Source organism: Varanus komodoensis, unplaced genomic scaffold (assembly GCF_004798865.1).
Source record: "Varanus komodoensis strain SLA01 unplaced genomic scaffold, ASM479886v1 scaffold3, whole genome shotgun sequence".
Taxonomy (NCBI): domain Eukaryota; kingdom Metazoa; phylum Chordata; class Lepidosauria; order Squamata; family Varanidae; genus Varanus; species Varanus komodoensis.
Genome location: NW_025335761.1, coordinates 46,356,672 through 46,380,527, shown reverse-complemented (window position 1 = coordinate 46,380,527; position 23,856 = coordinate 46,356,672). Strand labels below are relative to the sequence as shown.

Here is a 23,856-nt window from a genome sequence, read left to right as displayed (position 1 = left end):
TAGATTCTGAATTCATATTGGATTCCATTAAAAAAATAAATAAATTGGCAAAATGCATGGATCACCCTTGCCAGATTGGGATAATTACATAGTCCTACCTGCTGAGGTAGGTGCCTGAAATTAAGAGGCAGGTGAGGAGAGGAAAAGGTGAAACATGCAAATTAATTAGAATGAAGGAATACAAACCGATAAATTAAACAAAGGTTTGTGCTGCAGCAACCCCAAAATTAATGCTGTTACCAGCTACATCTATTGCAACACATCTTTGAGAAAGACAGTCAAGGATAAACAAGTCTAGGATCTGGGAGCCCAGTATGACCAGGTAACTCATTCGCAACAACCAAAGGGGGCAATTCATGCAAGGCTCCAAATTAAACAGAACAAGGGAGCAGGAACATGCCTGTTCATCAGGCACAAGCTCCCCACCTGACCCCACACATTAAAGTAATGAGGAAACATGGTCCAATGGAAGACTGAAAAGATATGGGGATGTTTGGCCTGGAGAATGGAAGACAGGAGGGGTGGAGTGGGGAGAACATGACAGCATTTCAAGGAGCTTAAGGGGCATCACACAAAAAAGGCTGAAGATTTCTTTTCCACTGCCTCGGAGGATAGGATCTAAAGGCCTTAAGTTATAAGTGGGCAGGTTTCCATCAATGGTTAAGAGAACCTTCTTATTGGTAAAAGCAGTTTGGAAATGGAGTCAATTAATTAAAAGGATGGTGGTTTTTCCCTCAGTGGAGATCTTTGGTTGTTCAGGGTCCTCAGGTCCAACTTTCTTGCACCAAGCAGAGGGTTGAAATGGATAACCAAGAAAGTCTCCTACGTGATATGCATTTTCTCATGCTTATGCACAAGGTCGAGGGCACTATGCTAATTAGGTCAAGGTATACATAACTATACATCTAATACTTGCAATTTTTGTTTGCCCGTGTCATGTTATAGTCCAGAACCTGATATACAAGCCTGTTAAGTTAAATGTTTTGGAACTGACAAATAGATAGATCTAGCATGAAAGAATTCATTTAAATTAAGAAAAAATGACATACTTCTCTGAGCATTCATATCAACTGGCTGGTATTTCACCATTTTGCTGCCCCCAATTCTTTTCAGCCTTGCAAAGAAAGTTTGTGACTCTTTATTGCCTGTTCCAGTTGGTGTATCATGAATGTCAGATTCATCAAAGACACTGTCTTCCTCTGCTTGAAAGTGAAAAAAGTATTATTCTGCAGCAAAATGAAACGTATCACCCAGGAAACAATTTTATTGATCAAAAGTGTCTGCTACATACTGATCCTCACATCTTGAACAAGGTCAAATGTTTTCAAATAAGATTTACTGAAGCTGCATCCCAGAAATACTATGCAAATGTACAGCATGACTCCCTTGTGGTAAAGAATATGCAAACAGAACTGTTGGGGAGATGAGAACTGACATTTACAGGAAGGGCCGCCTGCTTCCTAAACCAGTGTGGGAAGAAATATCCCAAGTTGCTTCTAAGATGGCTGTTAGACAGGGCCGCCCCTACTGTTAGGCAGTGGTGGGAAACCGTCGGAACTGTGTGGGCCACACAGCCTGCCCTGCAGCTACTAAGCCAAGCTGGCACAGTGATTGGGATGTTGGGCTGGTACTCGGGAGATCTGGGTTCTAGTCCCACTCAGCCATGGAGCTCCCTGAATGACTTTGGGTCAAGTCATAGACTCTTGGCCTGATGGCCTAATCTGCCTCAAAGTGTTGCTGTTTTGAGAATAAAACTTTGTTAGCTGAATTGGATTCCTTCCAAGAGGAAGAAAGTCAGGGTATAAATGCAATAGTACAAATACTACTACTATACTACTACTACTACTACCATCAGTAATAATAATAATGAATATTATTTATTTATTAAGCTAGACTGCTGTCCTCAGGAGGATGCGATGCTCACCCTAGAATCAAAATAAGATTCAGCTGTCAGCCTAGTCAGTTTCTGTATGTTGACCAGGGACAGAGACTTGTTCTTGACCTCAGGCAGAGGACCATCCTGAGCCTTTTTGTAATAGGACAGGATAGAAAACGTTAAATAAATAAATTAAATAAACATTATGCGCTGGTCCTACTGTTGGAGTTACTGTAGCTAGAGGCTCTGGACCAGAGTTGCCCTGCTGTCAAAAAGACAGAGTCCAGGCTCCCATCATAGGAATCTGGTGTCTGCTCTCTGGTGGGAACTAGAAAACACTTCTGAAATGCAACTGAAACATCCCAGAACAACATGCTGAAGTGTGCATTTCTGATTAAATTTTGGACATTCAAAGAACTCAGGGCAGCCAACATGTCCGCTCCTCATTTTACCTTCACCACACTCCTTCTATATAACTTGGGCAAAGAGAGAGTACCAGGGCCAAGATTAATCAATGGATTGATTGCATCCAGTAACTGTCCTGCAACTTTAAAGCAGACTGAAGCTGGACAGCACGTCAAGCAGCAGCTTCCTGGAAATGGAGGACTTCCTTCTGAAATATGCAAAGGAACAGAGGAGGTGGCCCAGCACTAGACAACCAGGGGCTCTCCAAGGTTTCAGGAAGGGTTTTTCCAGGCCCACCTGGAGTAAAGAAGTGTCTGCTGAATCAGCCCAGCAGCCCAGGTGGGAAAAGCTACCAAGAGGTACCATTGCCTCCCCCAATCCAGATGCCGCCATAGTCTCAGAGAAGCTCCCCCCCACCAACAGCTCTTGTTGACCAAATGAATTCAGCTACTATAAAACCTGGCCCTGGAAGATTACATGATTTGCCCAGGAGGAATGAATTCAGCTGGCCACAGCGGTTCTTTTATTCTTTGTTTCTTCAAACGCACAAATGTGCAGTAAAGCAGAAAAGGTATTGATGTGGGCACAAATGAGGGAAAAAAAGAAAACCATATAAAGCTGTCTATTTTTACCCATTTCCCTTTGTCCTCCTAGGATAGTCTCTCAAGCACATCTTCAGAAGATTTTATTAAAAGTGACACTGGATCAGCTTGAGGTATCAAGTCTAATACTGGGTAAAAAGGAAGTCTCTGCTTTCTCAAACTCAAATACTATAAACTAGCAAGTGAATTAAAGTTCTGTCTGTCATCAGCACACTTTGTAGCATATATTCTCTGCCTTGCTTACAGTGATACTGGTAAATTATGAATCAGTATCCTAATCCAATGGTATTTGAAAATGCTAATATTTTACATGCTAGTCTATTTTCTTGCTAGCAATACTTATCTTCACTTCACATTGGATCAAATCTCTTCAGAATTCTTGTTCCCATTCCTCATTCATTTCATTTTCTTGTATAATTATGAAAATACTTAGGTATCTATTTTATTATTTTCACATCTGCATGTGTTCCGCACCTGGTTCTTTCTCTCCATTAAACAGAACATCAAATCATACATACAATTTCTACACGCTTTATAAAATACCAACACATTATATAATACCTTTTTCCTTCTCACTGTATCTGCTTATGTTGCTGTTGTCACTGTACAAAGGACCTGCTGAGGCATGAGGCTTGCAGCTGTGATACTGGGCATTTAGTGTGTTGACTGTTATATGGATGAGATACAACATGACTTTGGTGATGTCACAGTCTCTGTAAGGATACTGACCAACAACAAGAAAAAGGAAAGAAGGTATTTTCATGTAAGATTCCTTGCATATTCTTCTGCCATCTGACAAGCGTTCAGTAAGGAAAATTTTAATAAATGGGGTTAAATATTAAGGAATTAATTTCTGTATTTTGGAATAAGAAATAAATTTTAAAAACAAATAGATCATCCTTTTCTTTTGATAATAAGTTGAATATTTTGTATATTAAACACTGGTTTATGATGAAAAATCACTTTAATTGAGGCTGATGCAAATTTATTTGCATTTAAGAAATATATTTTTATTTGATTTATACCCCAACTTTGCATCCAAAAGTGGTGATTAAGTTGGTTAGCAGAAATAAAAACGTAGATTAAAATAAACTGAACTTAAAGAATAATAAAAATTGAAAGTGTTAAAATACAATTAAAAGCACAATTATAGAATATATATAACAGCATCCAACCCAATAGAATTGACATCAGCAACTAAATTTTTTATGTCCTAAATGTCTGCTTGAATTTTAAAAAGTATTTATTTCTTGATGGAAGGGATAGAACCTTACCTCTCTTGGCAGAGATTTCCACAGTGGGGGAATGGCCACCAGGGAGGCCCCTTTCTGTGTCCTGACTAAATGGGCGTCCATTGGGAAGCCAAGAGAGAGGCCTCCCTGGAAGATCTTAAAATCTGGGATCCTATATGGGAGAATGCAGTCTTTCAAGCAGGTCAATTTCAATTAAGAGAGTCTGCAGAACTCCTTCTCTTGGCATTGGCAGAGGAGGAGGTCCACCCTCAGAAGCCTTCTCTTTGTGTCGGTGGGATGACCCATCACTGCTACACCATTGGCAGACAGAGCAAAAAGGTTGCCCTGCCAGGTTGTGCTGGGGATGCAGAAAGGGAGGCTTTGGCTCAAGAAGAACCAAAGGTCTCCCATTCCCCTGATATGTCCCAGGAATATGGTGGTGGTGGTGGTGGAGGAGAGCTATATGAAAGCTGGAGAAGAAAAGCTTAGAAAAGGAAAAGGAAAATTACAAAAACAAATAAAAGCAACCAGAAATGGTCTAGGGATAAAGTGTAAACCAGAGACCCACCCACCCAGCGTTTGCCTAGCTACCACAAGCCTGGCAGGGAATTAGGACATGCACCTTGTCCACTGCATCTTCTCTCTCCGTCTCCCTTCTCTCTCCCTCCTCTTACCTTCTCTCTCTCGCCACCCTGTTGGATTGCTGTGCTTCTGGTAAAAAGGCAGACAGCTAACGAACTGGGGTCATTAGGCAGCCCCTTGGAACACATGTGGCATGCGCACGCCCACTCCTTTCCCAGTCTCCATCCTGTGTGGCAGGCATGCGTACTTGGATGAGATTCCCCGGTGCACATGAGAGATGGCTGGTTTTGGTGGGGATGATAGCTCACACTTTGAGGACGAGGGGATGGCTGAACCAGATGTGGCTCAGAGTTCACTCTGTTACCATTGTTGTGACTGACAGGCCCACATCTGGTCAAACCCTCCCATTGTGCCAGCCTGAGCCAGCTCTGGATCAAAGGAGTCCAAGGACAGTCTTGGGGCCCAGTCTCCCTCCCACTTGTGGGAACATGGCAGGTGAAGGATGAGGGGGGGGAGAATTCTCAGAGGGAGAACATGACCCCCCTTAAGACATGGACGCAAGGGCCCGTCATCACAACTGCAGGCTGGACCAATCAGAAGCTCAGAGTGAGTGAAGACACACCTCCTTCCAGAGTCTAGCCCTGAAGAGTTCATAAGCAAAGCTTTGGGTAAAGCGGGGCAGAGAGGGGTCAACACTTCTCCTTGTGTGTGCTCTGAGGCTTGCAAATGCCCAGACTCCTGTGTAGAATAGACTCTTCCAAGAACTGCTGAAGTGACTGTCTTGCTTGGGAGGGGACACCTAGCTCACAACACTACGCAGCATTCATGCCAGCTGCAGATGGCCACGAAGGTGGGAAAGCTTCCCTGAAGCAGCACGGAGACTCTCACCTTATACAGGATGACCAGCAATGCCTTCAGCCACATCGGCCGGGTGTGAGGCTTGAGGGACCACAGGGAGCAGCGGGGAGGCTGCTGGAAGTAATGCCTGAGCTGAGGGCATGCAGAGTACCTCAGCACATGCGCCACCAAAGGGAGGAGGTGCTTTCCCAGGTTGATATTATAGTCCATCACCTAAAAGCAACATCACATTAAAATTTAGAACACTTATTTTAAAAAATAAATCTTTTTCATACGAGTACCAGCAAATTGGATTTCTATACAATCTTAGCAAATATGATGCAAGCTTTAAATGGGTAGAGCAATCAACTAAAGCTTGAGGGCAGCAGCACAGAACCTCCAGTCCAGAGGCTAAATCCAGCCTGGGAGGTTTCCCAGGGGGCCCTTCCTTTGGCCTACCCCATTTTCCTTACCACCAGTCCTTTGGTATTTTCCCATTTTTTGTGCAGTTTGTGCAGTTTTGTGCCTGTTCTAAAAGGCTGAAGTGCCTGAAACCCCAGGGCCTAGCTATTTAAACCCCAGTAAGAGTTTTAAGCTCAGACAGGCTGGCATTTTGGCCAGGCCCCTTTTACCTTAAGCTCCACCCCCTTTGATCCTGGCCCCACCCACCCCTGGAACGCAGGCCCAAAGAGCTTCTCTGGGATGGAATTCAGCCCTTGGGCTGAAAGAGGCATAACACTCCTGCTTCAGGCCACCCCATGCACACTTTCCAATGATACAGCCCCACTGAACACAGGAGCAATTTTTTAGCAAGCACATATAGAATTGGGTGGCAAATTGACAAATTCACTGGGGCTGTATTGACTGGCAAGAGCTAATTTGGATCAGCAGGGCTGAGTGTTCTTTGACATTAAAGACCAAATTCCCATGATCCCCTGAAAAATGTCTGAAAACGTGCCACAGGCCAAAACTTCCAAAGCTCATTGCTCAACTTGCCAGGGCAAAGTATGAGTCAAGCAGAGGAAATGAACATCTTGTACATGCGTAACACAGAGCAGCTATTTTAAGTGCCATTTTTAAATATAGAAGACCATGGTGGCGCTTCACAAGAGGAAAGTTTTCTAGAAGTTCCATTTGAAGTCAAATACCATGTTTCCCCCAAAATAAGACCGGGTTTTACATTAATTTTTGCTCCAAAAGACGCACTAGGGCTTATTTTCAGGTGATGTCTTATTTTTTTCATGTACAACAGTCTACATTTATTCATTTCTTCATGTACAAAAATCTACATTTCTTCAAATACAGTCATGGCATCTTCCTCTAGTACATCGTCATAACTCTCCAAACCCCGAATTGTGTTGCAACAGACGTACTAAATGTGTCCGTCTGGCTGACGATCTTAACTGGGGCTTATTTTAGGGTAGGGCTTATATTATGAGCATCCTGAAAAATCATGCTAGGGCTTATTTTCTGGTGAGGTCTTATTTTCAGGGAAATACGGTAGGCATGAAAAGAAACAAGGGGAAGCAAAGAGAGAATTAAACAAGAATCTTAAGTTTGGAACAGTGATCACTAGCCTTCAGAATCAAGCTGTAGTTTTGCACCACCACCTACTAAGGACACTGTGGAACTTGGCTTTGCCCATGGCAAGAAGCAAGCAGGTCAAAGTAGGCACATGAGTGACTCAGATTTATAAACACTACACATTTCTGACGTGAGGCACAAAAGAGGGACTTGCCCATCTCTCAATGGCGAAAAGTGAATGTTCCAATTATAGGACCAGCACTAGTCCTGGGGTGGGCAACTGTTTTTTTCCTGTAGGATCAGGCTCCTGAAAGCCCACTGAGGAGCCATTTGGAGAGCTGTTGGGAGCCTAATTGTGTGGGTTCCAGAGCATATGCTGATAACTGGCAATGGGGTAGCAGTGTCAGCAGGGGTGGGGACCACAGGACAAGACCTTTGTGGTACGTGCCAATGGGCAGCAAACGCAGGAGGACATGGGCAGATTTGTGCTTGGCAGCTTCATCTGCAGCCAGTCTGAAGGGAGCTTACTCAGGCTCAGAGGTCTATGTGGTAGGCTCCCTTCATGGGGATGGGAACCCTGCTCAATCAGAATCCCTGTCCTCACTGGGAAAGCATGACACGAGGCTGCCCTTGTGTCTGACTCGGAAGCTGCAGCTGGGTGCTTGCTGGGACACCCAACCATGCCCACACAACACCTGCTTTAGAGGAACCACACTGGCTACCTTTTAGTCACCGGGCCGTGTTCAAGGTTAAGTTTTTGCCTCCTTCCCTCCCTCATATATAACCAGCTGACCTTTCAGATCACCTGAGGAGGCCTTGCTGGTATTTGAACTAAGAGAGTATCAGCATGTAACAGCTTCATTGCAGGCTTTCCAGGAGCAGCACCCACCCTCTGGAAACCCACCCCGAGCAGTTCAGAAGGCAAAAGATGGGATATGCTTCAAACACCTCTTCAAACCTCTTTTATTCACTCGGGCTTTCTATGGTGGTGATTAAATTAATATTCTGCTGCATTTTCCTGTTCTTTATTTTGCTTGGTACTATGATGGTAATTGGCATTCTATTCTAAATGTGGTTTTAATATTTATATATGAACCACTTTGGGATTTTATTATATTAAGCAGTACAGAAGTATCACAGATATGTAAATGAACATCTGAACAGACTGACATAAAACACAGATGCTTAGTGCCTGAATAGAGTTACTGTCTAGAAAGATTACATACAAAGAGGGAAAGTAATTTTGTATGTACAAGAGATGCAAAAGCTCTCTCGTGTCTGCTGTTCGCTGCTTCTAGTAAGATGCACAGCCAAGCTCAGAGCCAGCCTAAAAGGTTCTGGGAGGGGGAACCCCCAAAGTAGGGGGCATTCATCTGGTTTGCAGACTTTTTAAAGCCAAAATTGAAAACTGATTTTAATTATTTGTGAACAAAAAAAAAGGAGAGAAGAGGAAATTTAGGGGAGCAGGATACAGGTCCATGCATCTTTGTCCACAGAATAAGGGAACTGAAGGCTCTGGTAGCACAAGCATGGCGAGACACGGAGACGAACACAGGGCATCCAGCAGTAGCTTCAGGAGCCCAGGACCTCAGCAGGGCCCACTACTGATGGCCACCTCCCCACAGTTCAAAAAAAAATGCCTGGCCTGACAGAGCAGGTAGCACTGGATGGCTGGCTCTGTCTGTTCCTTTAAGTTCCCACAACGTCCTTTAGCTTCTGTCCAAAGGCTGTTGGGCCCTTGTCAGCCAGGGCTCCCACTGCAGCCAGGCAAGGGAGCCTGGCCCATCAGTGGACACTTACTGGGGGCCTGTGCGACAGCAAAATCTCCCGGTGTGCCTGCCCATCATGCTCTGTGCATTAGTTGCCTTCAGAATTCCTTACAGTTCAGATTATGTTGTCCACGGTGAATGGAGTGGATCTGAGCCAAGAGTCTGGCATTCAGTTCCAACAGCGGCCAACTCAGCAGCCAAGAGGGTAGACCGGGCTACAGACGGGCTGGAGGTCAGGCTCCTGCTAGGGCCTGACGATGCAGCGCTGCACCGAATGCTACCAGGCAGAGCACAGCTACGTTTGCTTTCACATAAAGTTACCCGACACTACCCTCTGCTGGACTAGCATCTGAATGCTCTCTGGTTTATACAGGACCCCACTTCTTGTCATTAGAGTAACAGCCAAACATTGCACTGTAAAATGTGTGCTCCATACAGCCATGAGCTATTGCAAACAGTAGAAAACACCTGAAATAGAGGCATAAAGCATGAGAAGCCAAGCTTCTTGTTTAACATAAAGCGCATGACTAAAATGTATCCTTCATAAAAGCCTCCACTATTTACTTCCACTTAACTAGCTCAGAATAGTTTTTCGTATTTTTAATTTAATGTTTATAATTTAATGTTAATTTAATTTAATGTAATTAATGTAATTAATTAAATATTTAATGTTAATATAATTTAATGTTTATATTTATTGTAATTTATATTATAGTTACTTTTAATTTATTGTTGTAGGCCGCCCCAAGGCTTCAGCGAATGGGGCAGCATAAAAATGTTTAAAAAAAAAAATAGAGAGTTACTTTTATAATCCACAGACATTTCTTCACAATACTTGCTCAAATTTTCTTAGCGGCCGTTGCAATCAACACAACACATCTGTGTACATCTAAAAGTAAACAAGCCACTATATCATTAATACTCAAGGCATGGAGACAGACATATAATGTTCTAGAAACATTCTAGGAAAGTCCTAGACACTAAAATAAACAATAGGCTGATTCCTTGATGCAACTACTTGTTTTATGTATTGTAAACCACCTAGGAAGGCCTTGGCAGTTATAGGCAGCCTATAAATACACATACAAATAAATAAATAAATAAATAAATAAATAAAATCAGCCTGTCTAAATAGAGGTGCAAAAACTGCAACCTGAGGGCCAAAGAGCAGCCATGAAACTGTTGGTCCCAGGGCACCAGCATCCACCAATGCAAAATAAAGTGAGAACCTCTCTAGGAATAGGTTCTACGTATCTAGCCTTATGATTGCAATCTATTCCTAGAGTGTCCTTGGAGCATGGAAAATTGCTTAAGGTTTCTGCCAGTGCCATAGGATGCCCCAGGCAAGGACCCACAGAACACATCTGGAGCATTTCCCCCCTTTTCAGGAGAGCCGATTAGTTGGGGGTGGCTGGGGGAAGGAGAAACAGATGTTGTTGCGTCAAGACTGGTATGTGTTGCTGCTACCATGAGTCTGGGTGATGTGCAGGTTTCACAGATGTGTGCACACACCCTGCAGCACCCACTGCAGCCTTAAAGGCCCAAAAGATTGTGCACCTCTGGCTCAAGGGAATGTCATGGCACATACCTTTCAAATAAGCAGTTGCCATATTTCTGGATATAAGAAAGAAACATGCTTTAGAAACTAGGCTTTCCTAAAGATAACATTTCAACCTCAAACTGAACAGTAAGACACTGGTTTTGTTTCTCTTGCATCTAACTGCGTGAGGATTCCCTCTGCCACTTTTGTCCACTGTGGCCAGCCCTCTTGCACATGGAATCGCTCTGCTTGCAGAAGAGCCACAGTCATTTCTTGGATCTGCAGCAAGTAGATCAGCCTCCGGTAGAAGTTTTCATAACATTATTTTTTAAGGCCCTGCTAATTTATAACCTATGAATGCACCTTGCAAATTATTTCATTGCATCAATCCAAAATGTTAAAAGCTTCTATGACACCAAACCATGACAGGGTTGGCAAGAGAACACAAATATCTTTCATCTAGAGCCAATTTTCTGCCATCAACAAGCTTTGAAACTGCACACAGCAAGTTATAACTAGACAACTGCAGCATCAAACAATATTTTGCATGGGTGAATGGCCCGGTTCAGCTGTTGATTGCAGGATAAGCAGGGGCATCCCCATCTTCGCCTTTAAAGTGAAGGTAGCAATACAGGCAGGGACTGCTAGTGAAACATTGGTGGTGGTTTTAGTGGTGGAATGTTTCTCAAACTAAAACCTCCAGCAATCAGGGTCGACCACCATTCCTTCTGCACCAGCAGTGCTCTAGGTAGTCAGAAGGCCTGGCAAACCAAGTCTAGGCTGCAAATCTTGCCTGGAGTAACTCAACTGATCTCCCACCTTCAACACAGTGAGCTGATTCTCCAGGCTCATCAGGGTGCATCAAGTCCCATCAAGTTCTTAGAGGTAAGCCAACTCCAAAATGTCCAAACATTTTGTTTTGAGTGTGAAGATTCTGCCTTATCTCCTATTTTCTTTTCCTCTCAAGTGCTTCTGACTGTAGCCCCGTCTGCCTTTAAGTAAAGTGACTATGAGGAGGCGGAGTCTGTGCAATAGTAACCCCCCCCCATCAAATGCCCTCCCCAGGAAAGCCTATATGGTGCCTACATCATCATCATCGGCATCAAACAGAAAAATCTTTTTATTTTCTTAGATCTTTTAACTTGCTATATACTTCACTATGTAGATATAGTACAGTGCATATAAATACAGATATATATTATATTTTAGTCTCAATTATGTTAGTTTAGTTTTTATTGTATTTAACTGCATTTTATTGATTGTGGTTTTGGTTTTCTACTTAGGTGTATTGGTCTGAGAGCTTTAGCTATAGGCCAGCTTGAAAGCTGAATGTTCATTTTTGAGAAATTTACATTAAAATTAATTTAAAAGACTGAATTAATCTATAAATAAGTAAGGCACACCACCCACTGAAGCACTTGCATCAGGCAAGGCCTGTTCACTTTAATGGTGCATACATGGAAATGAATGGAGGCCCAGGGGTAGCACTTCGTAAGAATTCCTCTTCCTAAGCCTTGCATTTTCCAAAGAGGAGATCATGAACTTTTGGGAAAAATGCATCCTGCTAGCAGAGTCTTTTTGCCATGCATTTCAAAGGAGAATTCCATATATTATGAAATCCTCTTGGTTGTGGCTATAAAGTTTATTTAAAGAGTCTGCAATCCAGCCAGCCAGGCCATTAATAATTAATCAATTATTCAATAGCTTGAACCAGAAAGAAATAGCATGAAGTGGACTTACTTGGGCAATCCCTGCAATAAAAGCATTAAAACATGTTGAAATGCGCATTTTTTGAGGTGCAATTATGAAGCATCCATCCTGTTGATCATAGCCCAGCAAGACGTACAAGTGGCGCTTGACGGTGTTGAAGGCTTTGGCGCTGCTGATGTCGGACTCTGCACTGCTCTCATCCTTTGCCATAAACTTCATCAGCACAGTAATGAGTTGGTGGACAGTCTGATGGTCAATGCCAGCATCCTCTGGAAGAAGGTCCTTTATGGTGTTATCATTCTCTGGAGAGGGTTGCCCTGTGAGCATGGAGAGGAAAGGTTGCAATCCCTAAATGAACCACAGGACAGTAGAAAAGCAAGCCAAATGTCCTTTTGGTATATCTAACCACTTTCTGAAATATTCATAACATTATTTAATGTGGGCAATACTTACTTACCAGTGAATAATACTTAAGAAATGCATCACCAAAATGAGGACAAACAAGAACAGAGATCTTCAATTTGTACTTGTGCATTTCTATGTATGCACAAGGATTCTGGAGGAAATACTACACAATTCACCATAATAGGGAAAGTTGTGACCAGAGAATCTGTATGCCTACTTAGTCTACTGGTGCTTACTGGTGATTATCTACTTCAAGAGCTCAGCTTTCCCCTCTTATGGTTCTCTTGTCTCCAGGCCAAGAAAGTTTTCTTAGGAGGCTATTCCATAAATTAGGTACCCAAAACAGAAAAAATTGAAGTAGTGGAGATATCTTGTGCAAATTGGTAATGGGGTGAAATACAAAATAGGTGGATGAGATATTGGATTTGTTGTAATCCCTTTCCAAGATCAATTTAAAATTCAGCCTGGAGCTCTACCCTGGAAATAAACTGAAACTATTTTTAGTAGGTGCCAGAACTCTTCTCAAACTTTTCTTTTCCAGACTTACCTAGATGCACTGTAACCTGCTTGGATTTCTAGCAGTGGGTGCCATGATAGAAACTCTGTTAGTCCTGGGGCCTCTGGGAACTATAAAAATATAGTTTCCATGGTTCCCAGTTTCCAATTTAGGGGTCAGGCTATGCTGGAAAATATCTGAAGGAAATTCAGCAGCATAAGTGTCTTCCCTTGGATTATTCCCAGTAGCACCAGGAAAGTTCGCTTCCTGCTAATGAGAAGTGCAACAAGGGCAAAGTCTTTTGTATGTTTAGACCAAAAACTGTTCTACAGTTCCCAGCAAGCCCCAGCCACCATGGCTGGATGGACGTTGGGAGTTGTAGGACTTGTTTCCTCCAAACATAAACAAGATTGTGCCCTACATTAGTGTCTGGATGCTACCTGTTACTGTTCTGAGAATCAAATCAGATCTCCTCATAATGGAATAATTGAATGTTTGCAGAAATATTCTACTTCGTCCTGCAAGTAGTTATGTACCTGTACACAAATACAGCATTTACCTTGTGTTTGTTCTGGTGTCCCACCAAGTGCTGGAGCAGATTGTTCATGTCTGGTCAGCCTTGTAGCTTTTAAAAAAATGGAAAAATCCTTTTAAAATTAAACTAAAGACAGCCTGTTTATGTAAGGCACTCTCAGCAACCCTTGGGCTATTGGAAGGTACAAAAATATAAATTTAAATAAATAGATAGATAGCTGCAACTCAGGGGAAGAGTACTCTTTTGCATGCAGAAGATTCTGTGCTCAAACCCTGTAGGAGTTGACTGTTGGACTAATGAGTTTCCCCTTCTGTCTTGCCAACTTCTCCCCTGGCCCAAACCTCAGGCAGGGAAAAGCTCTTACCTCCAATCAGTAGCTGATTGGAAATTGCGGTGCGGCTCTTACTGGTTGAAGATGTTTAAAACTCCTCACACTGAGTATGTGAATGGTGAGGGTCATAGTACTGAGCTATACAGACAAATGGCCTAATTCAGTATAAAGCACCTTCCTATGCCTCATGTGTCCATCCTTCTATAAATAAGGGAGTGTGCCTGAGGATACAAAGGAGGAGGTGGACTGTCCAAAGGAATTATAAACCCCAAGACAATTCCCAGAAGGCACTGCTCTACCAGAAACCTCGGTACAAGGATTAGTTCTTGCCACCAACTACATGGTCTGAGAGCGCTGGGATTCCATTTCTAAAGCCTCTGCATTGTCTGAATGACCAAGTACGGCCTTCTTAAGAGCCATCAGAGTCTTCAGGTGGGGCAGAGCAGGGGAGACTTTACCTCTGACAAGGCTTTGGGGGGGTTGGAGCCCCACCACTGCCCTGTCCTGTGTTTGTGGCCTTTGGCAAGGCACTTCTCTCCCTGTCACTAGTTTCATCCTGTCAAGTGGAAAAAGGTTGTCACATCATAGTAGCAAAACTGTGAGGATGGGTGCTGGGTGGTTAGGGTTTAGACCCTGTCTCTTCCTATAATTAAGTAGGTTTCAGCAGTCTGGTCCTGCATTCTTCTTTTGAGCTGGCCCAGCAACAGGTCCCTAGAAAGTTTTCTAGAAGGATGTGAAAATGAAAACATTTCCCAGTGGTTCTCCCAGCATATGGTGTTCATGTGTCTCTGAACATTTAGGTTCCTCTTAGATGGCAAAATACACTTGGCGAGCAGGCCTGGGTAGAGCAAGAAAGAGGTGATTTTGCTGGATGGGGCTGCAGCGAAGCAGGGTTGACCTAGCAGGAGAGGGGACTTGGAGAAGCCCTGTTTCTGGAGGCTCCTGCCACCAGGGGATGCAACGCCAGGCTACTGTTATGAACATGGTTGTTGCTGTTGTTGCCAGGAGACCCCATGCAGTTCAATATGTGATTTAATCAAATATTTCTCTAGCACTGTAGAAAAGCATTTTCAGTTGCCTGAGTTCTCCTTATGGTGCCCAAGACAGCACCATTTGCAATCAAGAGAGTGAATGATCAAGTTTAAAATAGCCTCAACATTTGCAGAAGTACAACTCCCACCCACCTGAAATTTCAGAAAAAGCCTGGGTGGAGGAGAACCACAAAAACAGCTTATAGAGGACTGAGCGGGCATGGTGGCTGAGCATAATGGTGGGTAGTGCGGTGCCGGAACTCACATCACATACATAAACATAATGGTCGCCGCCGGCAGTAAGCAGCGCGCGACCACACACACGCAACCACACACACCGATCCCAAGCCGAGCAGCGCCCCCACTATCTCACTATCAGCACAGATGCAAAAGTAGACCACAGGCACTATGTTAATGATGTTTGCTGCTGACCTGCTACAGGCGATTCAAAATCACTTAGTAAAATCCATTGAAAAAAAAGGGTGCCGGAACGCTGTTCCGGTGCGTTTTATGACAAAAAAAAGCCCTGGTAGTGGGAAAAACAAACAGGATGAAGGAGTATTGAATGGAATATCTGAAAGAGGAAAGGATCATGGCAAGCCACCCATCCATAGGAACACTTCATCCAGCTGCATTTTATTGTAGGTCTCACTTGAAAGAACTAATATTAAATATTATTAATGTTATTAGTATATAATAATATGCAGCAAGCATGCACACACCTACGCCTTTTTGCAAATTGTTGAACATATGTTTATATCTCTCTCATCCTTCAACTTGCAGTTCAATTTGCAGAAACCTCCTAATTTACCCAAATTTCCTCAGTACAGTGAATCAGCTTCACTTTCATAGAATTATAGAACAGTAGAGTTGAAAGGGGCCTAGAAGGCCATTGGGTCGAACCCCCGGCTGTTGCAGGACACTAGGTCACACCATCCCACTCAGATGGCTGTCCAGTTTCCTTTTGAATGTCTCTAGTGCGGGAGAGCCCACCACCTCTCTAGGCAGCTGGTTCCATTGTTGTATTGCTCTGATAGAGAGAAAAACTTTCCTGGTATCTAGCCTGAATCTGCATTATTGCAACTTAAGTTGGTTATTCCGTGTCCTACACTCTGGTATCAGCGAGAAGAGATCTTGTCTTTCTTCTTTGTGACAGCCTTTCAGGTACTAATAGAGGGATATCATGTCGCCTCTCATTCTTCTCTTCTCAAGTCTGTGCACATCCAGTTCTCTCAGTTTGTCCTCATAGGGCAGTGTTTCCAAACCCTGGATCATTTTTGTTTTCTCCTCTGAACCCTTTTTAATTTTTCTGCATCTTTCTTAAATCTTGGTGCCCAGAACTGGACACAGTATGCTAGATTAGATCTGACTAGTGAAGAGTGTAGGGGAAGTATTACTGCTCAAGATTGGAACTAATACTTCTATTAATTCATCCCAAAATAGTATTTGCCGTTTTTGCAGCTGCATCGCATTATTGGCTCATGTTTAGCCTGTTGTCCACAATAATTCCAAGGTCTTTTTCTTTTTCAGTTCTGTTGAGCCCCATCTTGCAGCGATACATTTGGTTTCTTTTTCCTAGGTGGAGGACTTTGCATTTGTCCCTACTGAATCTTATTCAGTTGCTTTCAGGCTAGTATTCCAAGTTTACCAAGATCACCCTGCATCTTCATTCAGTCTTCCAGGGTGTTCATTTTCCAACCAGTTTTGTATTGTCTGCAAATTTGATTATCGCTCCTTGTACTTCCTCATCTAAATCATTAATAAACATGTTGAAGAGCACTGAGCCAGAACTGAACCCTGCAGCATCCCGCTAGTTTGGTCTATGTAAAAAAATTCCATACATTGGGAGATTTGCGAGCATTTCACATTTGCATGAATTTCAAGAGATTTGCCCAGGTCTCCCATTCAATTGCTGATCAATTTGTGCAAATCTCTCGTACATGCAAAACAAGCAGTGATCATAAACTTGAATGAGAATTGAGCATGACACAAACAGCAAGATGATGTTCAGAGATTCCAAGCAACCTTAAACTGTGCTCATTCAGCCACGCCAAAGACAAGCAATTCCTCACATTAATTTATCAGATGATTGGTTTGATTAGTCAAAATCACAGTCCTAAATTTAATCTCTACCTAGAACCCATTTTGAAAGAGTCAACATGAAGGAAATAGCTTGGGGAAAATACTCAACGGATTTTGGACGTCAAGGTTTCTGGAAGAGAAAGTGCCCTCTTGGACTCCACCGGACCCTTCACACTGTCCCTCAAAGAACGCACACTCTTCTGTCGATTCCGGGCAAACCGGGCCCTCTTGATCTTCCACATTGCTGTGTCGCTTAAGTTGGCAACATTCGTCCGCACAGCTGTGATTGCTTTGCAAACAGGATTTAAAGAAGTCAGGTTTCATTTTGTAGCATTTTTTAGACCAAATTATATTAAGAATGTCATGCACACAGGAACTCCACTGCCTTACAGCACACACATGCTGTTTCCATGCTTGGATCCTTCCATGCACAAAACAGGGATTTCCGGTTGCCAGCCTCATGCCTTCAGTAGACAAATGAGAGAGATGGGTATCGTGTGTGGAGCTCAAGGTGTGCTTTGTCCAGCCTCAGTGCAAACAAGGTAAACTGACAAAGTGGCTTGGTTGAAGTGCAGTGATGGATAAAAATGGAGCCACGTGCACACGTGTTCCCTCCGAGCCCCTTTCCTCTTGTGCCAGGCTTAGCAGAGGCATTGCAGTCTCTTAAACCACAATCTTCCCTGAGATCCTGGTTTACACAGGGCTCTCATTTTCTGGTTTGGACTTCATTGGCCACTGCAGTTTAAAACTTCACTAAACTGAACACAAGAGGAAAAGAAGGACCCAGAGAAGACAGGCAGGAAAATGCAGGCATGTAGCTTATTTCAATGCTAATAAATCAGAATTTATCAGGCCAGGATCATTATGTCTGAACCAGGTCAGTTCCTCCATTAATCAGATTTAGTTGTTGTTGTTGTTGTTGTTTAAGAGTGTAAGTTCTTTGGGGCAGTAAATATAATTTTGTCTGTGTAGCTTCCCATCAGGAACAAGGGTTCTGATCTTCCCTCCTCAGGAAAGAGACCTCCTACATAGGCAGTTCTCACATCGCAAAGTCTCTGCTTCCCCAGACCCTCCATTCTCCATGAAAGTTCATGGGACCAGCCATAGGAAGTTCCTTTACCATCCCTGGATTCCAGCTCTGAAGTTGCCACCACTGCTGTAATCTCTGTGGCATCACAGTCAAAGGCTTCTAAGGCAAGAAGAAGCCTTTTAAGGGAGATGGCCTTATTTTAGCATGGAGGTAGAGCTTACAAGCTGGGGGAAGCAAGACCTGACTTATGACTCATTCCGAGTCTGCCAGTTGTTGGACCAACATAAAGGATGTTCTTGTCTAGCTTCCTGGAGCTTTCTACTTCTTTGTTCTGCCCCTTTCGGAGCTTTTGATGGTGCCTATCCAAGAGCTGGTTTCACTTCTAGAAATCCCCTTTGGCCAACCTCCTAGAGGGGCTCCAACTGGGCTAGGGTCTATTGCCTGAAAAAGAATATTTCCACAGAGATGAAGGTTGATACCAGCATCACTGTTAGCATCTGGAGTTGGACAGGTGTTGCTGGAGTTACTCCTCACCAATGCAGCATGGAATTTAGCGGGCATTTGCACAGCAAATGTGAGTGAAATCCCCCCATCCCAAAGACAAAAACATCTTGATTCAGAACAATAAAATGAAGCAATATCCCCCCTCAAATGATGCTTACTCGTTGGGAAGGGGAATTCCTTGTTGCAGTCCACGTGAAGCTGTGCCTCAAGAGAAAGGGTCTCAAATCGATTCACAAAGAATTCCCAGCTTAGAGCTGGAATGTCTTGCTTGAGAAAATGAAGCAACAAAAGCTTGCTAAGAATTGTAGGCCTGTCCTTCACAACTGTGTCGAACTGGAAATCAAGGCAAAGGCATAGGCCCTAAGGAGGAAAAATAAAATACAGATATACAGAATGCAACAATTATCACCGGCTATAAAAAAAAAAGGGGGGGGGGAAGGCATCTTCCAATTTTACCAAGTTTTTCAAGGGATTGAGCAACTGTGTTGAACCACACCTGTGAGAAGTCCAGAAAAACTAAGTCCACTTGGACAAAATAATTGCAAGAACCCACTCCTGGGACTATGGCTAGTCTGGTCCCTGTTTCTTTCTTCGCCATCAGCATACCTGCAAAGCTGGCCTTTTAATGGTATCCAGCAGAAGTCCTGCTCTGGTGGCCACAGCTGGGTTGACATCCTCCACAGCAGTCAGAAAACAGCAAAAGGCGTGTGCCAAGGAATATTTCAGTAAGTGGTTCTTGGTCACTGAGTGAATATCCAGGAAGCGACACAACACTGCTACTTTCTCCACTGCAGCAAGTGGTAAAATACCAAGATAAACAAAAGAAGCAGATCAATGTAGACATTTGCCCTCTTTTATAATGTCTGTGAGAGAAAAGAATAGCTGGATTTTCTATTTATTCAATGTTCCTTTTGGCTTTGGATGAAAGATAGAATGAGCTGCATGGAATATGACATGAGCAGTCCACTCAGGGGATGAGTTCCATTTGCTCGTCTGCCTCCCTCATGCCCTTCCCCAGTGCCCCCAGACCTGCTCTGGAGGGTCCCCAACACTCTGGACCAGGTTTGGAGGGGGCATGGGAGAGCTGCAGGGGAGGGGGAATCCATTCCGCCAAGCAGCAGCCATTCTCTAAATAGATGCCTTTCGATATAACCCAATGGTAATGTTCTTGGTGTCAGAACTAGCCTATACTAAATCTATTTATTTATGTTTTTATATCCTATTCATTAGCCCATGGCTCTCAGAACAGTTATAAAATAAAACCCTCATAAAATGGTATAACACCAATCAACCAATTTAAAACAGTAATAACAGCAATTTAAAAGCCATAACACCAGTCATAAAATATCTATATGATCAATAAAATACAATCAACAAAAATGATAATCAAAAACCAAAATAATAAATACCAACAATAAATTATTCATATGTCAGTCAATTCCAATTCAAAGCTGATTGAAACCCAGCCCTGCCCCACCCCCCAAAAAAAACATTTATTTTGGGAACTAGCATAAGAGGCAGAGGAAAAATTAGCGATGGGCTAGAGCAGCTTGCTAATAAAGAAAAGTTACAGCATCTGTGATATTCAGTTAGGGAAAAGGAGAGTGAATTGAGACATGATAAACACGTACAAAACTATGAATTGTTTGAAGAAAGGAGAGAAGGAGACGTTTTTCTCCCATTCTCATAATATTAGAACAAGTGCAGTCATCCCATGATGTTGACTGATGGGAGATTCAGGACAGATAAGAGGAAGTTCTTCTCATAATGCATAGTTAAACAATGCAATTCACTTCTCCAAGATTCAGTGATGGCCACAAACTTGGAGGGCTTTAAAAGGGGGCTAGATAAATTCATGGAGGAGATGGCTATCACAGAAACATAAAAACAGAGTGAGTCAGAAAGGTCCTCCCAGGCCATCTAGTCTGACCCCCAGTTCTAGGTGGCTCCACTCATGACATGCCTACCATGTACATGTCCAGCCTATCCTTGAACACCCTCCCATGGAAGCACATTCCATACCCTCGGGGTCCTGTCAGGAATCCAAATTGAACCTTGGTTCCCTGAGCTTTGCTCCATTGGAACACATCCTGCTCTTCTCTGCAGAGGAAAACAGGCCTTTACCCAACTCTGTGTGATACCACCTCATGTACCTATATGTTGCCACCAGATCGCCTTGGAATCTCCTCTTCTCCAGGCTGAAAAGACCCGGTTCCCTCAGTCTCACCTTATATGGCTTTCCGTGCAATCTGGCCACCATCCTTGTGGCCCTACACTGCACTGATTCTAACCTGGCTATATCCTTCCTGTAATGTGGAGCCCATGTATTACGTCACAATACTCCAGTTGTGGGTCCACCAGAGTCGTATAGAGTGGTAGTAATACCTCTCTCAATCTAGAAGCCATGCTTCTGACTATGCAACCAAGGGTGGAGTTTGCCCTCTTGCCCGCTGCGTCACATTGCTAAGTCATGTTTAGCCTGCAGTTGACCAGTACCCCAAGATCCCTTTCACAAGTGCTGTTCTCCAGCCACTTGTCCCCTAACCTGTTCTTATGACACCCATTCCCATGCCCCAAGTGCAAAACATTGCACTTACCCACATTGAACACCATCCTGTTGTCCCACGCCCACTTCCATAGTCTGTCCAGATCCTTCTGGATCTGGAGAACCTGCTCCTCAGTTGTGGCCAGTGCCCCCATTTTAGTATTGTCTGTGAATTTGATCAGCAGACTGGTCATCCCCTCTTCCAGGTCATTGATGAGAATATTGAACAGGATCAGTCCCAAGACAGAGCCCTGGGGGACCCTGCTTGCCATCCTGATGATTCCCCACTAATGGTTACCTTCTGCTTTCAGACATTGCATTGGTTTATCCCAAAACTCCTCATTTTCTCAACCAGGATATCATATGGCACTTTGTCAAAGGCCTTGCTAAAATCCAGGTAAACCATATCCAGTGTGTTCCCTCCATCTAGACACCTCAAAACCTTGTCATAGAATTCCACAAGGTTTGTCTGGTAGGTCCTTTTTTTGTGAAAGTCATGTTTGCGTGGCCACCAACCTCCCTTTCCTACCTAGGGTTACTAGATCTCTTGCTATTATGAGCCTTTCCATTGTCTTTCCTACAATGGATGTAAGGCTAACTGGTTCTTAATTTCCCATGTCCCTTCTACTGCCCTTTTTGAAAATTGGGACCACTGATGCCACCCTCCAGTCCACTGGAACTCACCCGTTTGCCACGAGGCCTCAAAAATGGAGGCCAGCGGGCGTGAGAGAACCCCTGCCAACACTTGGGTATAACCTGTCAGGGTGCAGTGCCCTGAGGAGCTCCTCAACTTCTAGGGTGGGGGGTGACTCTAATCTGTGCCCCTAAATCCCCAAACTCATCCTGTCTCCCATGGAGATCTCCTCTGTCCTGCTTTGGAGAGAACACAGTGGCAAAATAGTTATTTCGCATCTGTGCCTGTTCCCTCACATCAGTTACTGAATCCCCTTCTTCCTTATTAAGCGGTCCCACCACCTGTCTCCCCTTCCTCTTGCTATTTACATGTTGATAGAAGCCCTTTTTGTTGCTCCGGATATTCTTTGTAAGTCTCAGCTCATAATCAGCCTTAGCCTTGCAAAGAATCCTTCTGCAACGGGCCTCCTCCTCCTGGTATACCCTTTTGTGTATTTGCCCCAGTGCCCATTTCCTACGGAGGTTCCTCTTACATCTAATCCCTCTTACCACCTCCTTTTGCATCCATGGCTAAGCTCTCCTTCACCTCCCCACCTTACTAACTAGCGGTATCATCAAGGCTTGTGCCTCTAAGACCTCCCTTTTGAGTGCCATCCACCCCTCCTGAACTCCCTTGCCTTCCAGTACCCTCTCCCAGGAGGCTTTCCCCAGTTTGGCCTTCAGTTGACCAAAGTTGGCCCTCGTGAAGTCCCAGCTCCTAGTACTCGACCTGCTGCTCGTCCCCAGTCCCCTGATCTCAAAAAAAAAAAAAAAAAAAAAGAAGAAGAAGAAGAAGAAGAAGAAGAAGAAGAAGGATAGAGCAATAGCTACTAGTCCTGACTGACCATCTGCTACCTCTAGCATCGCATTGGTATCTGGTATGTGCATGACTTGCTGGAGAACATGGGTGAGAGTGTGTTGTTGTGCTTGTGCACTGCTTGTGGGTTCTCATAGGCAGCGGGCTGGCCACTGTATGAACGGATGGCTGGAGTAGATGGACCCTTGGTCTGATCCTGCATGGCTCACCTTAGGCTCTTAGGGATTTCAAAAGGTATGGATTGCTGGCACAATGTACAGCTAGAAAAACATGTGGTTATAAGTTCAACTGCGCCTTGCAACGCACATAGATTGTTTTACCCATATATGCACACACATACCCGTAAATGTTGTGCCTCTCAATTTTACTGTACTGATCTCTGCTTTTACACTGTTTTTCCTGTAATGAATATTTAATTTGCACATGCCATCCAGAAATCCTAGCTATGCCTAACAGACAGAAGGACCAACATGAGCTGCCTCCCTAAAGGAGACCCTTGAAGATGTGTTTGGACATGTATCTTATTGCAGCAAATTCTATTTGTTCAAAGATATACCTGCTTCGAACCTAATCTTCCAGTCTTTGCTGTTGAAGTTGCCATTGATGATTGTCCAGAAAATATCAGCTCCATGTGGAAGCGACAGAGCATGGAGAAGGAGGGGCACCGCCAGTGAAGAAAGCTGGGAGAATTCTGATTTCACGATTCTCCATAAGCTGCAAAGTAGGGTGAGGAGTTGCATGAAGAAAGAGAAAGACAACAAAAGCAAGCCTGCTGACAACACCTCTTTCCAACTTGGCTAAACAACTGGATACATTACTTTGCTGGATGTAAAGCAAAAAGTCTTTAGCTAAGGTAAGAGGCCCTAGTTGTGAGACCTCCCTTGAGATGTACAGGAAGACCATCTTCCCCTAGGGGCACCACTATCTCAAAGGGCTTTTAAAATGGGAAGAAGAAGACCACTTGGCTGCTTTATTTCACCCCTATGAAATATTGGTATGGCCCAAAGGGGTGGAACTAAGAATGGGGGGTGTAAGAAATTCAAATTAAAAAGATTTAATGAGAAAAGTGAAGAGGCAGGAAGGTGAAAAGGTGATCTGATGAAAAAGATGATGCAGGAGCTGCTCTTGCCATGAAGGTCCTTGCCGATTTGGCCTAGGTAACATTCCTACATGTTTGTGTTGGGGTGAATCCACATAATGAATTCATGTATACCCAATTGAACTGGCATTTTATTCCAGGGTTTTGATATTCTGTGTAATGCAGCCGATTCTTCTGTGTTCAGTCAGTTGAACAGGACAGGTTGGATTCCTTCGTTCAGTTGAATTTAAAA

The 23,856-nt window shown here is 43.6% G+C and overlaps 1 protein-coding gene across 3 annotated transcripts in view; it reads right to left on the bottom strand.

Annotated features, from left to right (window-relative positions):
• UNC79 (unc-79 homolog, NALCN channel complex subunit) overlaps positions 1 to 23,856 on the bottom strand; it is a 157,606-nt gene that overhangs the window by 66,121 nt on the left and 67,629 nt on the right. The window contains exons 23-31 of one of the 3 annotated variants that reach the window (XM_044436415.1): positions 23,082 to 23,239; positions 19,098 to 19,279; positions 18,650 to 18,851; positions 17,067 to 17,246; positions 13,538 to 13,603; positions 12,108 to 12,394; positions 5,586 to 5,768; positions 3,445 to 3,607; positions 1,050 to 1,199 (exon numbers count right to left, since the gene is read on the bottom strand). In XM_044436415.1, coding sequence (XP_044292350.1) covers positions 1,050 to 1,199; positions 3,445 to 3,607; positions 5,586 to 5,768; positions 12,108 to 12,394; positions 13,538 to 13,603; positions 17,067 to 17,246; positions 18,650 to 18,851; positions 19,098 to 19,279; positions 23,082 to 23,239 — 1,571 coding nt within the window. The remainder of the gene's footprint in view (positions 1 to 1,049; positions 1,200 to 3,444; positions 3,608 to 5,585; positions 5,769 to 12,107; positions 12,395 to 13,537; positions 13,604 to 17,066; positions 17,247 to 18,649; positions 18,852 to 19,097; positions 19,280 to 23,081; positions 23,240 to 23,856) is intronic. The other 2 variants (XM_044436416.1, XM_044436417.1) reach the window with 2 other exon arrangements.